General features: G+C 43.9%; 1 protein-coding gene across 1 annotated transcript in view; it reads left to right on the forward strand.

The window, feature by feature from the left end:
• LOC311061830 (glucocorticoid-induced transcript 1 protein-like) overlaps positions 1-12500 on the forward strand; it is a gene marked incomplete at both ends in the record, with an annotated part of 16511 nt that overhangs the window by 777 nt on the left and 3234 nt on the right. The window contains 4 exons of the mRNA XM_084080527.1: positions 8244-8411; positions 9657-9809; positions 11172-11382; positions 12410-12500. The exon at positions 12410-12500 is cut by the window's right edge and continues 30 nt beyond it. Coding sequence (XP_083936653.1) covers positions 8244-8411; positions 9657-9809; positions 11172-11382; positions 12410-12500 — 623 coding nt within the window. The remainder of the gene's footprint in view (positions 1-8243; positions 8412-9656; positions 9810-11171; positions 11383-12409) is intronic.

A 12500-nucleotide genomic window follows, 5' to 3' on the forward strand; every position in this document is an offset into this window, starting at 1 on the left:
AGATGTGTCACTGTCAGCTGGAAGGTTATATTTGCCAACATCAACAATTGCAGAAAACCAACAAGAAAATAAACAAGTCCTTTTTTGTAAAATAATACTGTCTTATAACAAAAATATATCGATTTTTAAAAAAAATATATATTTTATTATAATCGATTCATGTCCGAATCGCAATTAATTGCTGAATCGATTATATTTTCTACCCCTAATTTCTAGTATGTCTTTATATTTACAGAAAAACTGTGGGGGGTAATTTCTTTAACAAGCTAGAAGACTTGTCTAGTTCAGTTTCATGTTGCAGACAGGTGATCTTTTATGGAGGTTTTGAAGGAGGGGAGGGACGGGAGTCACACTGGTGGCTGTCTGTATGACATTCCACATTCTGGTAGCAGCATAGTAGAATGAATTCAGACAGAAGGCTGCACCCTGGCCGCGGCCTCCTCCTCTTCCTCCTCCTCCTCTTCCTCCTCCTCCTCTTCCTCCTCCTCTTCCTCTTCCTCCTTATCTCTCTCTCTCAGCTCCACCCTGGCGGTGTGCTGCTCCTGCAGGGAGGTGGCAGATAACACTGCTATCTGCCTCCATAACCACCCACTTCCTCTCTCTCTCTCTCTCTCTCTCTCTCTCTCTCTCTCTCTCTCTCTCTCTCTCTCTCTCTCTCTCTCTCTCTCTCTGTCTCTCTGTGTCTCTCTCTCTCTCTCTCTCTCTCTCTCTCTCTCTCTCTCTCTCTCTCTCTCTCTCTCTCTGCGACGGCCATTAAGCCGCCCGCAATTTATGGGCCTCGCCTTCTGACGCTGTGGCTGAACCCTCTCTGTGCTGCAGGAAGACATGGAACAATAACCACACACACACACACACACACACACACACACACACACACACACACACACACACACACACACACACACACACACACACACACACACACACACACACACACACACACACACACACACACACACACACACACAGGGCTGCAGACACAGATCTCATAGATCAGTGGTTTCCATATCAAGGGTTTGAAGAGATTTAGCCTCTCAGACTTAGAACATGTTGTCATCGTTGGATAGGATTGTGTCCACAATTCCATCCATGCTGTATTGATGTTGGTACCAATAGGAGAGATAACTGGCAAACGTTGATCAAAATAACAATTCTTTAATTAACCCATTAATGATGCCGATTCTACATGTCTCCTAAATCCCAACCGTATTCTCAAAAACGTATGTTTCTATATCAGTGGTGCTCAAACCTTTTCATGTCAAGGACCACCAATTTGGCCGCCGACCCCCATCTCAAAATATGTTGTTCCAGGGACCCCCCAGAAGCAAAGATTTGAGTTAAAAATGTTTGCTTTAAAAATATATATATTCAAAGATTTGCACACATTTTCACGATTTTTCAAAAAATAGCAGATCTACAAGCTCATAGCGCGGCACTCGGTGCCGCGCTATGAGCTTGTATATCTGCTATTTTTGAATAGCCATCTGCTATTTTTGAATAGCTAATACAGGATGTAACGTGACGTAGGCTGAGAAGTGAGGAGTGAACGGTGAAACCAAAGCTTACAGGTTTAGCATCAACAGGTTCCACTGTGTAAAGACAGCAGCTCGTGTGTCAGCCGGTGGATACAGAGCTGTCTTTGATAAGTGTTTGTTTGACCTGCTGTTGTGTTGCTATAGTAAAGACACTCTGGAGAGAACAGGACACAACAGGGCTGGGTGCAACGGGCTGGACTCTCTCTCTTTCCCAGATGTTTCGCCCCCCAGGTGGGTGTGGTTTATTTGAGGTCAGGTTAAGGCACTTGCGAGTCACAGTGGGTTTTTACTCGCAAGCAAATATCGCTTTTTTTACTTCTCATAAAAGATATATATATATATATTTCCAAAGATTTTCAATGTATTTTATTTTTCTCACAATTATTCATAAAAAAAAAACTAAATTCTATTAAAAAATACATTTAAAAAAATAGCAGATCTACAAGCTCACAACAACTCACAAGTTTGGGTCCCGGTAAGAAATCACATTTCTCTTTTGGGTCACGACCAAAAAAAAGGTTTGGGAACCGCTGGGTTAAGACATATAACCACGCCCACCTGGGCCAAACACCAAAGAAAGAGGGGAGTCCCCTGGGTGCAAGGTGCAGTGTTACCGGAGTTTGTAGAGAGAACAACAAGCCCAAGAGAAACACACACACACACACACACACACACACACACACACACACACACACACACACACACACACACACACACACACACACACACACACACACACACACACACACACACACACACACACACACACACCACTTTGACATTGAGTTTTGAACCTGGTATTCCTGACACTGTAGCTGCTGTGTTGGTTTTTAGCGCACAATGAATTCCACGTGCCTTTTACTTGTAAATGGTATTGTTGACAATAAAGTTGAACCTTGAACACACACACTTGCAGATCTACAAGCTTGTAGATCTGCTATTTTCAAAACATCTTGAAAGAAAGTATGAAATATTTTGAATATTTCAGAAACCTTTTAACAACACAAATATTGTATGGTGATGGGGGGGGGGGTCCGTCGAAAAATACATATTAATCTGGGGTTGACATGAACATATTGTAGAACCACAACATTAGGAAGCAAAGCTCCTAATGCTCAGCTTGTAGATCTGCTATGTTTGAACAGCCCGAAGTATAAAATAATGGTTAAAGCTAAAGATCTAAAATGACACAGTAAGCCTTCCAGTATAGAATGTGTTATAATGAGCAGACTTGGGGTGCAAGGTGCAGGTTGTGTGCGTCACACAGCACAGTGACTGGGGGGACATGTATGGACATGTATGGATGGACAGGGATGGACATGTATGGATGGACAGGGATGGACATGCATGGACATGTTCTGGATCCACTGGTTCCAGTAACAGTCCTGCTCACACCCAGTGGTAGCAAGTAGCTAAAGTACATTTACTCAAGTACTGTACAATGTTGGCGTATACTTTAAATCTAACCCTAACCCTTGATTTTGCTATTTTGTCTCATCTGTTTAAAAAAGTAAGTAGCTGATATATTACTTTGACCTTAGCGCTAGGTATACTCTTGGCTGCTTGTTTTTGCAGAAAATGCACTTCAGACTTCTGGTGATTAGTAGTTCTCGTTCCTTATCTATGTTGAATACACTTATTGTAAGTCTCTTTGGATAAAAGCGTCTGCTAAATGACTGTAATGTACTTTTACATGAGTTTGTCCATATTTTATTTTGTTCACTCCACTAACAATTATTAACACACACACACACACACACACACACACACACACACACACAGTGGGGGACATGTATGGACATGTTCTTGGGCCACTGGGACACAGTAGAGGAGTGGTATCCTGCGACACACACACACACACACACACACACACACACACACACACACACACACACACACACACACACACACACACACACACACACACACACACACACACCCCTCTCTGTCAGTTTCTATCTGCCCGTCTCTCTCTCATCCTGTCTCACTTCCCCTCATTCCACGGTGAACCAGAGACAGCTGCCTGTCTGCCTGTCTGTCTGTCTGTCTGTCTGTCTGGGGTGTGTCGTCTAATCGCAATTATTTTTGCATAATCGTTTCCATGTTGAAAGATTTTCACACATTTTCAAATATTAAAAAAAAGAAGAAATTGCAGATCTACAAGCTTACGTGTCACTTTGTGACGCATAGTAAGCTTGTAGTTCTGCCATTTCATATCTGTCCTGTGCATTTTTTTTATTTTACAAAGCCTAAAAGGCTCCATATGTTCCAATGTTCAATGGCCAAGCACACAATTAAATTGTTAATTGCAATTGTTTGAGTGACAATTAATTGTGACAATTGTGATTGTGACAGTCCTAGTCTCACACCCACTGTACTGTATATCATTACAGATGTAAAGGGCTAATAGACAGCCACCTTCTGATCAATTAATGCCAGCAACTGACCTAATTATGACCAACATGCACTCTCATGCTTTTGTTAATTTGTTAAAAATTAAATGTACTGTTACACCCAATGTCCTTATTGGGCTTTCACAGCCAGTTAAACTCTCCTTTGTAATATTTCCTCCAAGGAACAGGCAGTTGTTGAATATGGACTGGTTTATTACAAAAAAGTGTAAAACTGAAACACAAAATACAGAAAAGCACAAATTAACATAAAATACAAACAGCTTGTTACAGGTAACACAAACAGGTAAGCATTTGCAGTTAAGAAGCCTCAATTTCACCAGTACACTGCAGTGCCATTCATGGCAATAAAGAACACATACAGGTTTAACATAAGTCACAATTCTTCCTAAATTAAGTAGTCACAATAATGGATGATATGCCTACTTACTTATTTTGCCACTCAAAGGGGTAGAAACAACTGATGGCTAAAGATTACTGACAACACTCACAAACAATCTCTCTTGTTGTTTACAAGGGGAAAAGGAAGTCTGGTCACCTTCTTCAGCACATGTATACTGCAGCTCCACAACACAAACAGCGCCCCCTGAAGACAGGGAGGTACTAAACTTAAAGGAAAAAGGAAGAACTATGCCCCCTAGAGGCAGTAATGAAAATAATAAGGAAAAACTATGCCCCCTAGAGGCAGTAATGGAAACAATAAGGAACATGTTCCATTACACTCCCCGCCTTGGCATATTGAAAAATGCCACAATAACATTTTCACAACACAAGTTCTGAGAAGAAGACACTATGGAATGGGTTTGGAGAAAGTCTTAGTAGTCTTGACACGTAGTGTCATGGCATGGTGTAACCGTCTGAACACTACTGGCTGGCTCTTCAATGGGGGTGGAGCTGGAGGGGGCAGCAAGCATGGGAAGGTGTAAGGTGGGACAGTAGGATTACCCTGGCTGCTGGGAGTCAGGGCCGAAGTTAGAACTGTCGGTGTGCTGGTTGTGGTATCAGCAGCAGTGGGGGATGCAGGGGCTGGTAGCTGGGTTTGATGCTGGGCGGGCACTCTGGTATTGAAGATAATGTTCTGGTCTGACGTGTCATGCAGGGTGATGTGGTGGATCTGACCCGGTGTGTTCACATACACCAAGTCCTTGATTTGGACCTCGATCTGGTCCGGGTAAGACAGAGCATCCTTGAGTCTCTGGAACTGCTGTGTCCCTTGTGTGGGGGCAGGAGTGAGTATTTCTTCTTGTGAAGAGCTTGCCTCCTTTCCGCCATGCTCTTGAAGGGAAGAGGGGGAATTGGGTGTCTGTTGTGGTGGGCCAGGGTGAAGAGCTGTCACGTGCCTTTCACTGTCACCCTCCACACACTTGATGGTGACGTTACAGTCTTTTTCCTGGTGACTTTGCTGATGGGTGATGTCAGCATGCTGAATGGACCTATGGGTGATGTCATCACGCTGAGCAGGCGTGTCGGTGATGTTATTATCATGATGAGCAGGCGTACCGGTGATGTCATCAGGCGTACCGGTGATGTCATCATGTTGAGCAGGCGTACCGGTGATGTCATCAGGCGTACCGGTGATGTCATCATGGTGAGCAGGCGTACCGGTGATGTCATCAGGCGTACCGGTGATGTCATCATGGTGAGGGGACCTGTGGGTGATCTCATCACGTTGAGGGGACCTGTGAATGATGTCATCACGTTGAGGGGACCTGTGGGTGATGTCATCACGTTGAGAGAACCTGTCGGTGATGTCATCACGTTTAGGGGACCTGTGGGTGATGTCATCACGTTGAGGGGACCTGTGAATGATGTCATCACGTCGAGGGGACCTGTGGATGATGTCATCACGTTGAGGGGACCTGTGAATGATGTCATCACGTCGAGGGGACCTGTGGATGATGCCATCACGTTGAGGGGACCCGTGGGTGATGGAATCACGTTGAGGGGACATGTCTCCTTTCTGCACTGGGTTTGCTTGTATGGGTAAACACTCCAACTCTTCACTTGGCTCTGCAAGTTCAAGCTGAGCAGCAGCAGACTCCAATACCTCTGCTTTGGCCATGGTAGCATCAGCTTCTTTATGGAGTTGAAGTGCTTCAATAGTTGAATCTAAGCGGGCCTTTTTGATATTTGCATTGGCTTCTATGCGGGCCATCTCCATATACGCATTGGCTTCTATGCGGGCCATCTCCATCTTAATGTTAATTTCTTTGTAAGCATAGACTGCTCTTACTTTAGCGGCCTGTGCTTCGGCCAGTGCTCGTGCTGCTGCCATGCTGGCTCTGGTTGATGCAGATGATCTGGTAGATCGTGCTGATGATGCAACAGTCAGCTTTCCTGAGGACTTTGAGTGAGCGGAGGATAACTTGGCGTCCTCATTGTCTTTCTTCCGTGCCTGTGATGTCTCCATTATGTTGACTGGATAAGGCTGGTGAAGAAGAGTGCTCGCAGAGTGCTAATTTCACTAGCCACTCAAGTGTTACTGGCTCTCTTGTCAGTGTCCAAAAGTTGCTTGATGTCCCTCGCAGAGGGCTAATAATTTTACTGTACTGTTACACCCAATGTCCTTATTGGGCTTTCACAGCCAGTTAAACTCTCCTTTGTAATATTTCCTCCAAGGAACAGGCAGTTGTTGAATATGGACTGGTTTATTACAAAAAAAGTGTAAAACTGAAACACAAAATACAGAAAAGCACAAATTAACATAAAATACAAACAGCTTGTTACAGGTAACACAAACAGGTAAGCATTTGCAGTTAAGAAGCCTCAATTTCACCAGTACACTGCAGTGCCATTCATGGCAATAAAGAACACATACAGGTTTAACATAAGTCACAATTCTTCCTAAATTAAGTAGTCACAATAATGGATGATATGCCTACTTACTTATTTTGCCACTCAAAGGGGTAGAAACAACTGATGGCTAAAGATTACTGACAACACTCACAAACAATCTCTCTTGTTGTTTACAAGGGGAAAAGGAAGTCTGGTCACCTTCTTCAGCACATGTATACTGCAGCTCCACAACACAAACAGCGCCCCCTGAAGACAGGGAGGTACTAAACTTAAAGGAAAAAGGAAGAACTATGCCCCCTAGAGGCAGTAATGAAAATAATAAGGAAAAACTATGCCCCCTAGAGGCAGTAATGGAAACAATAAGGAACATGTTCCATTACATTAAATATTGTTTTCTTGACCACAATGTTAAAAATGCAGTTTAGCTGTTAGCGTGTTATTTAAACAGATGCTATAGGTTCAGTGTTTACCTGGTATCCTATAGTTTCAGATCATTATTTTGATTGTATATTGTTTAGACAGATGCTATAGGTTCCTAGCTTACTGAGTATTTGATGTACAGTATGTGTTTATCTAGCTTATTGTAAGTCACTCTGGATGAGAGTCTCTGCTAAATGTCTATAGATTGGTCTATAAACCAGATTGAGATTACATGAACAGGAAGGGATTATGTCTGAACATGTTTGTGTTCACATGTTTATATTGACTTCTCTCCAGCATAACTCCAAAACACTTTCCCATTTACAATTACAACTTAGGCCATTCATTCTCAAAGTGGGGTGGCGAGTGCTGCGCTACGAGCTTGTAGATCTGCTATTTTTGAAAAATAAAAACAAGCAACAGAGAGGCCAAGAAGTGATACAAGAAGAGAGGAGTCAGAGTGCCATTCAATACCATGCATGTGTCTACAATATAATAATACTAATACTAGTCCTAATTGACCCTGTATGATGTTACTGCCATCTTAGTTCAGTGGTTTCTCAAACATGTTCATGTCAAGGACCCCCACATAGATTATTGGACTATGGAACAGTGAGTTAGTGGCTGTTTCTTCTTTGCCCTCCACATGGACTACTACAGGAAGTACACCATACAACACCTTAGGGAACAGTGACACCCAGTGGTTAGACTAGGACACAGCAAACCCAGCTGATCAAATTCAAGTGCTTTATTTCCATTTGTGGGTATTTGTAATGCGTACACTAGAATTGAACACACACACACACACACACACACACACACACACACACACACACACACACACACACACACACACACACACACACACACACACACACACACACACACACACACACACACACACACACACACACACACACACACAGGCCTAATTTATATTTGGTTGTGCCAAAACAGAGCCTGACAGAGTCCTTAGTAATTAAGCAACACGTGTGTTGTCTCTCTCCAGCAGATCTCCAGGCTCCTGGTATGATGTATCATTATAGTAACATGATGTCTCTCTCTCTCTCTCTCTCTCCAGCAGATCTCCAGGCTCAGGCAGCAGCTGCAGCGCAGCAAGCAGGGAGGACGTCACAGTAAGGACAACAAGGAGCGTCTGTCCCCCCTGCAGTACGGACCCCTCACCTACAACACCACCACCACAAACAACAACAACAACAACTTCTCCTCCAGTGTGAACCACATTCAGGTTAGAGTTCTCAAATGCTGGCCGAACCCGACCCGACCCGACCCGACGTTTTCGGGCCCGGCCCAAAATCTATGCTAATTAGTCAGGACGATTTTTTTTTTAAATCTATTACTCACAAAAAAATAATTTCAACTGCCCCTAGTGCAGTGGTTCTCAAACTTTTTCATGTCAAGGACCCCCAAATTGACACTTATCAGCCCGCGGACCCCCATTTGAAAAGATAAGCCAGGGACCCCCATAAGAGAAGGTTTTTTACGGCTCTAGCAGCGATTCTCAACCATTTTAATTTCAAGGACCCCCAGTTTGACATGCATTAGAGGCTACGGACCCCCATTTAATGGCATTTATATCTCTGGGACCCCAATTCATATTGTAAAATCAATGTTAATTTAACTCTGAGAGTGTACAAATGGAACCAAATGGACCCGTTAGGGTCCATTTGGTTCCATTTGTACACTCAGAGTTACAGACCCATAAGGGTCCATTTGGTTCCTGTCTATCATTTAGTTGGGGACCCCCTCAAGTACCCCTGGGGGTCCCCGGACCCCACTTTGAGAACCAATGCCCTAGTGGCCCTAACGGTAAGGCAGTGTACTGTATGTGTTGGATCCAGCTCAAAGTGAACTTTACTCAGGTATCTAGTTTGTCGCCGCCCCACCTTCCTTATCGGACGGCGAAAAAACGGGTGACAATGGCCAAAACACAATCGAAAATCGGCAAAGTGGCCGTTATCTCTGGAACAGAAGGTCCATTCTGCTCGGTTCAAAGCTGGTTGGATGTGTGACTGAATGAAGATCTACAAGCTCACAATGTGTCACACTGTGAGCTTGTAGATCGGCTATTTTTGGCTGTAGATTTTGATTATTATTACAAAACATAGATTAACCACTTAAGCCCTAGATACATTTCAGTCCTGTATACTATTGGAAAATAGCCGATCTACAAGCTCGCGATGTAACGCATTGTGAGCTTGTAGATCTACTGTTTTCAAAAGGTTTTTCAACACTTCATACATTTGAAAACTTGTGAAATGGGACATTCTGCATAATGAATACTTTTTACTTTTGGTACTTTAAGTGCATTTTGATAACAATACTTTCGTTCTTTTACTCAAGTAAATGTTTGACTTTTACTTGTAACAGAGTATCTCTACATTGCAGTATTGATACTTTTACTTAAGTAAAAAGAAAATGAGTACTTTTCCCACCACTGAATACTAACTCATGTTGTGTCTCTGCTTTACAGCAGGTTTCCATGTCTAAGTCGGCCCAGATGCCGCTGTCCAACATCACGGTGCCAAAGCCCTCCATCTCGCGGGTTCCCAGCAGCATGGAGGGCATCAACCACGAGCTGGAGAAGGTCTTCATCAGAGACAACGGGGAGAAGGAGGAGCTGAAGGTGCGTACGGGGGTCCGGGGGTCCGGGGGGGCTGAACCATACTGGGAACAAATTAAAGAAAATTAATAGCTGGCAAAGGCAGCGGATAAATACAATTACAAGGGAATAATAGGAATGGAAACAAACAAAAAGTAATAATATTACAATTTATTCAAATTTTATATAGCAGGGTCATCTTGCACTAAATACATTAATTACCTACATTACCATTTGCGCATGCTGCGTCTCTGCGTGCGTAATGGTTTCTCAATAATCAATTGCGTTTGAACGCATTTTCTAATCAAAGGGCACTGCACAAAAATGGGCATTTCAGATTAATCCTTCATAACATGGTGGCTCAGCTGACCTGTTAGGGCAATAAATTATAGACCACTACTCACTCACAGGAGGTTATAGCTACTGTATAGTTAGGCAGTGGATGCCGTCCGTGCGTCTAGTTGGGACAGCCGTGGGAAAGTTGATGAGTTGTGAGAATCTTGTCGTCTCCTCATAGAGCTATTCAGTTCAAAGTGGTAACGTTTTAACGTGTCCCCCTCATACAGTTAAACATAGGTTCACCTTCATGATTAACGTCGTGTTTCATCTGGATGCCACAGTTGCAGTAGCCTATAGCTGATCTGAAGAGTATTTACGCATCTGTGTTGGATGTTTCATCTTCAACTTGCAATGCATTGTTGTTAAACTGCAGTAGGGCAACTTGCCAACTTTACTCACATGTGCCCTTGCAATAGCCTAGTGTCTGTGACATATTCTAACTCTAGTAATGAGACAACTTGTGTGTGACTGTTAAATACACAACTTTATATAATCTAACCGGACCGCGGTCTCTGTCTGACTGTCGTGCAGACAACAGAGTTATAATATATTGCAACAACTACGCAGCAGCAACAACAACTCTCTTCTTCCGCTCTTCACAATAAAGTGTCTCCCATTTACCTCCCAATGCAGCACATTTTACACTGGTTATTATTAACAGGAAATAGGTGTAACTTAACAGCGTGTGACACACTCTTTCTTTCTTTCTCTCTTTCGCTCTCTCTCTCTCCCAGAAACACACACACTCTGTTAAGAGAGAGAGAAAGAAAGAGCGAGGGAGTGCACGCGTGCAAGAGAGAGAGAGAGAGCTTACAAAGCAGAGGATTTGAAATGTGCCTGATTAGCAGTGATAATTAATGAACTGCCGTGTCATTGTCAACCGGTCAGGATCTCCGGAGAGATTTATTTTTTCCGGTCTTTGTCATAAAAAAACGGTCAAAACCGTCAATTATCGGACTAACGCGACCTCTGCTGTGTGTGTGTGTGTGTGTGTGTGTGTGTGTGTGTGTGTGTGTGTGTGTGTGTGTGTGGCTCTCCTCTCCGTAGGCCCTGGAGGTCCCAGACGGCCGGCGGGCTCCCTTCCGGCCCCAGCATCGTAGCAGCAGCACACAGAGCGTGGACACACAGACCCCCTCAGCACCGGGACGCTCCAGCAGCTGCTCCAGCCTGTCGCCCTGTCCCTCCCCCGCCTGCCCACAGGGCTCACACGACGGCAGCCCCTACTCCACAGAGGACCTGCTCTACGACCGGGACAAAGGTACCGCATGCACCCACATACACCCACATTACACCCACATGCACCCAGCCATCACCCACATTACACCCAGCCAAAGAAGAAAACCCGGACTGGATCCGTGGATCAAATCAACAGGAAGTTAACATTTTTATTTAAAAAACAAACAGTACTGGGTTTGGTGATGTTCTATATTGTCTGAATCAGATTTGTTTGTGTTTGTTGACGTGCTAAAAGAGTGACTTTGAGAGCTGTTTTACTGTACATTTTAAGTCAATGAGGAGCATATTTTGAATGATCAATTCACATGCACGCGCATGTGCATGCCCGCTTTCCTCTGCCCGCCGAGAGCTAAAATATTTTCAACTCGGGCTCCTGGTAGCGGTGCCGGTGCCTGTTTAATTAAAAGACCCTATGATTCAGTCCAGTCGAAGGAAAAAAAAATCTGTCCAGTCCCCCCCACCTCGCGACCACCGCGAGGTGGGGGGACACAGGCTGGGTGGGTCCTCCCACCACAGTGCTCACTGTGAGGTGGGGCCACCAACCCAAGTCGACAGACATACACGAATACACTGTCATTTACGGTAAAACTCAACCACCTGATTTTCGTTGGATCTTAATGAAGTGGTTATAAGCTTGTGTTTTGGGAATGACAGCCGCACACACTACTTTGGGAAATGTGGGTGCTGCTGTCCATGATGCTGAATCTGCATTGTTTGGATGTACACAGTATGATTGAATACTTTATTAGCAGTTTGTAAAAAAGCACAGGAAAATACAGTTCAATATATCTAGTGTTCCTCCTACCTTCCTTATTCCTAAATAAAGTGCTTATTTTTGTTTAAATGAAATGTGTCATGGAGATGGAGTTCTTCTAATTTTCCTTAGAGTAACCTTGATTTTCCATTAAATAGAGACTGAGAGACCCTGTCTATCTCTCTCTGATAATGTGCTGGGTAACCCTGTCTCTCTCTCTGATAAACCCTGTCTCTCTCTCTCATAAACCCTCTCTCTCTCTCTCTGATAAACTCTTTCTCTCTCTGACACACAGACAGTGGAAGCAGCTCACCTCTGCCCAAGTTCGCCTCGTCGCCCAAACCCAACAACACCTACATGTTCAAGCGCGAGCCCCCAGAGGGCTG

This window comes from Gymnoscopelus microlampas (assembly GCF_963454915.1).
Source record: "Gymnoscopelus microlampas genome assembly, chromosome: 15".
NCBI classification, from domain to species: Eukaryota; Metazoa; Chordata; class Actinopteri; order Myctophiformes; family Myctophidae; genus Gymnoscopelus; species Gymnoscopelus microlampas.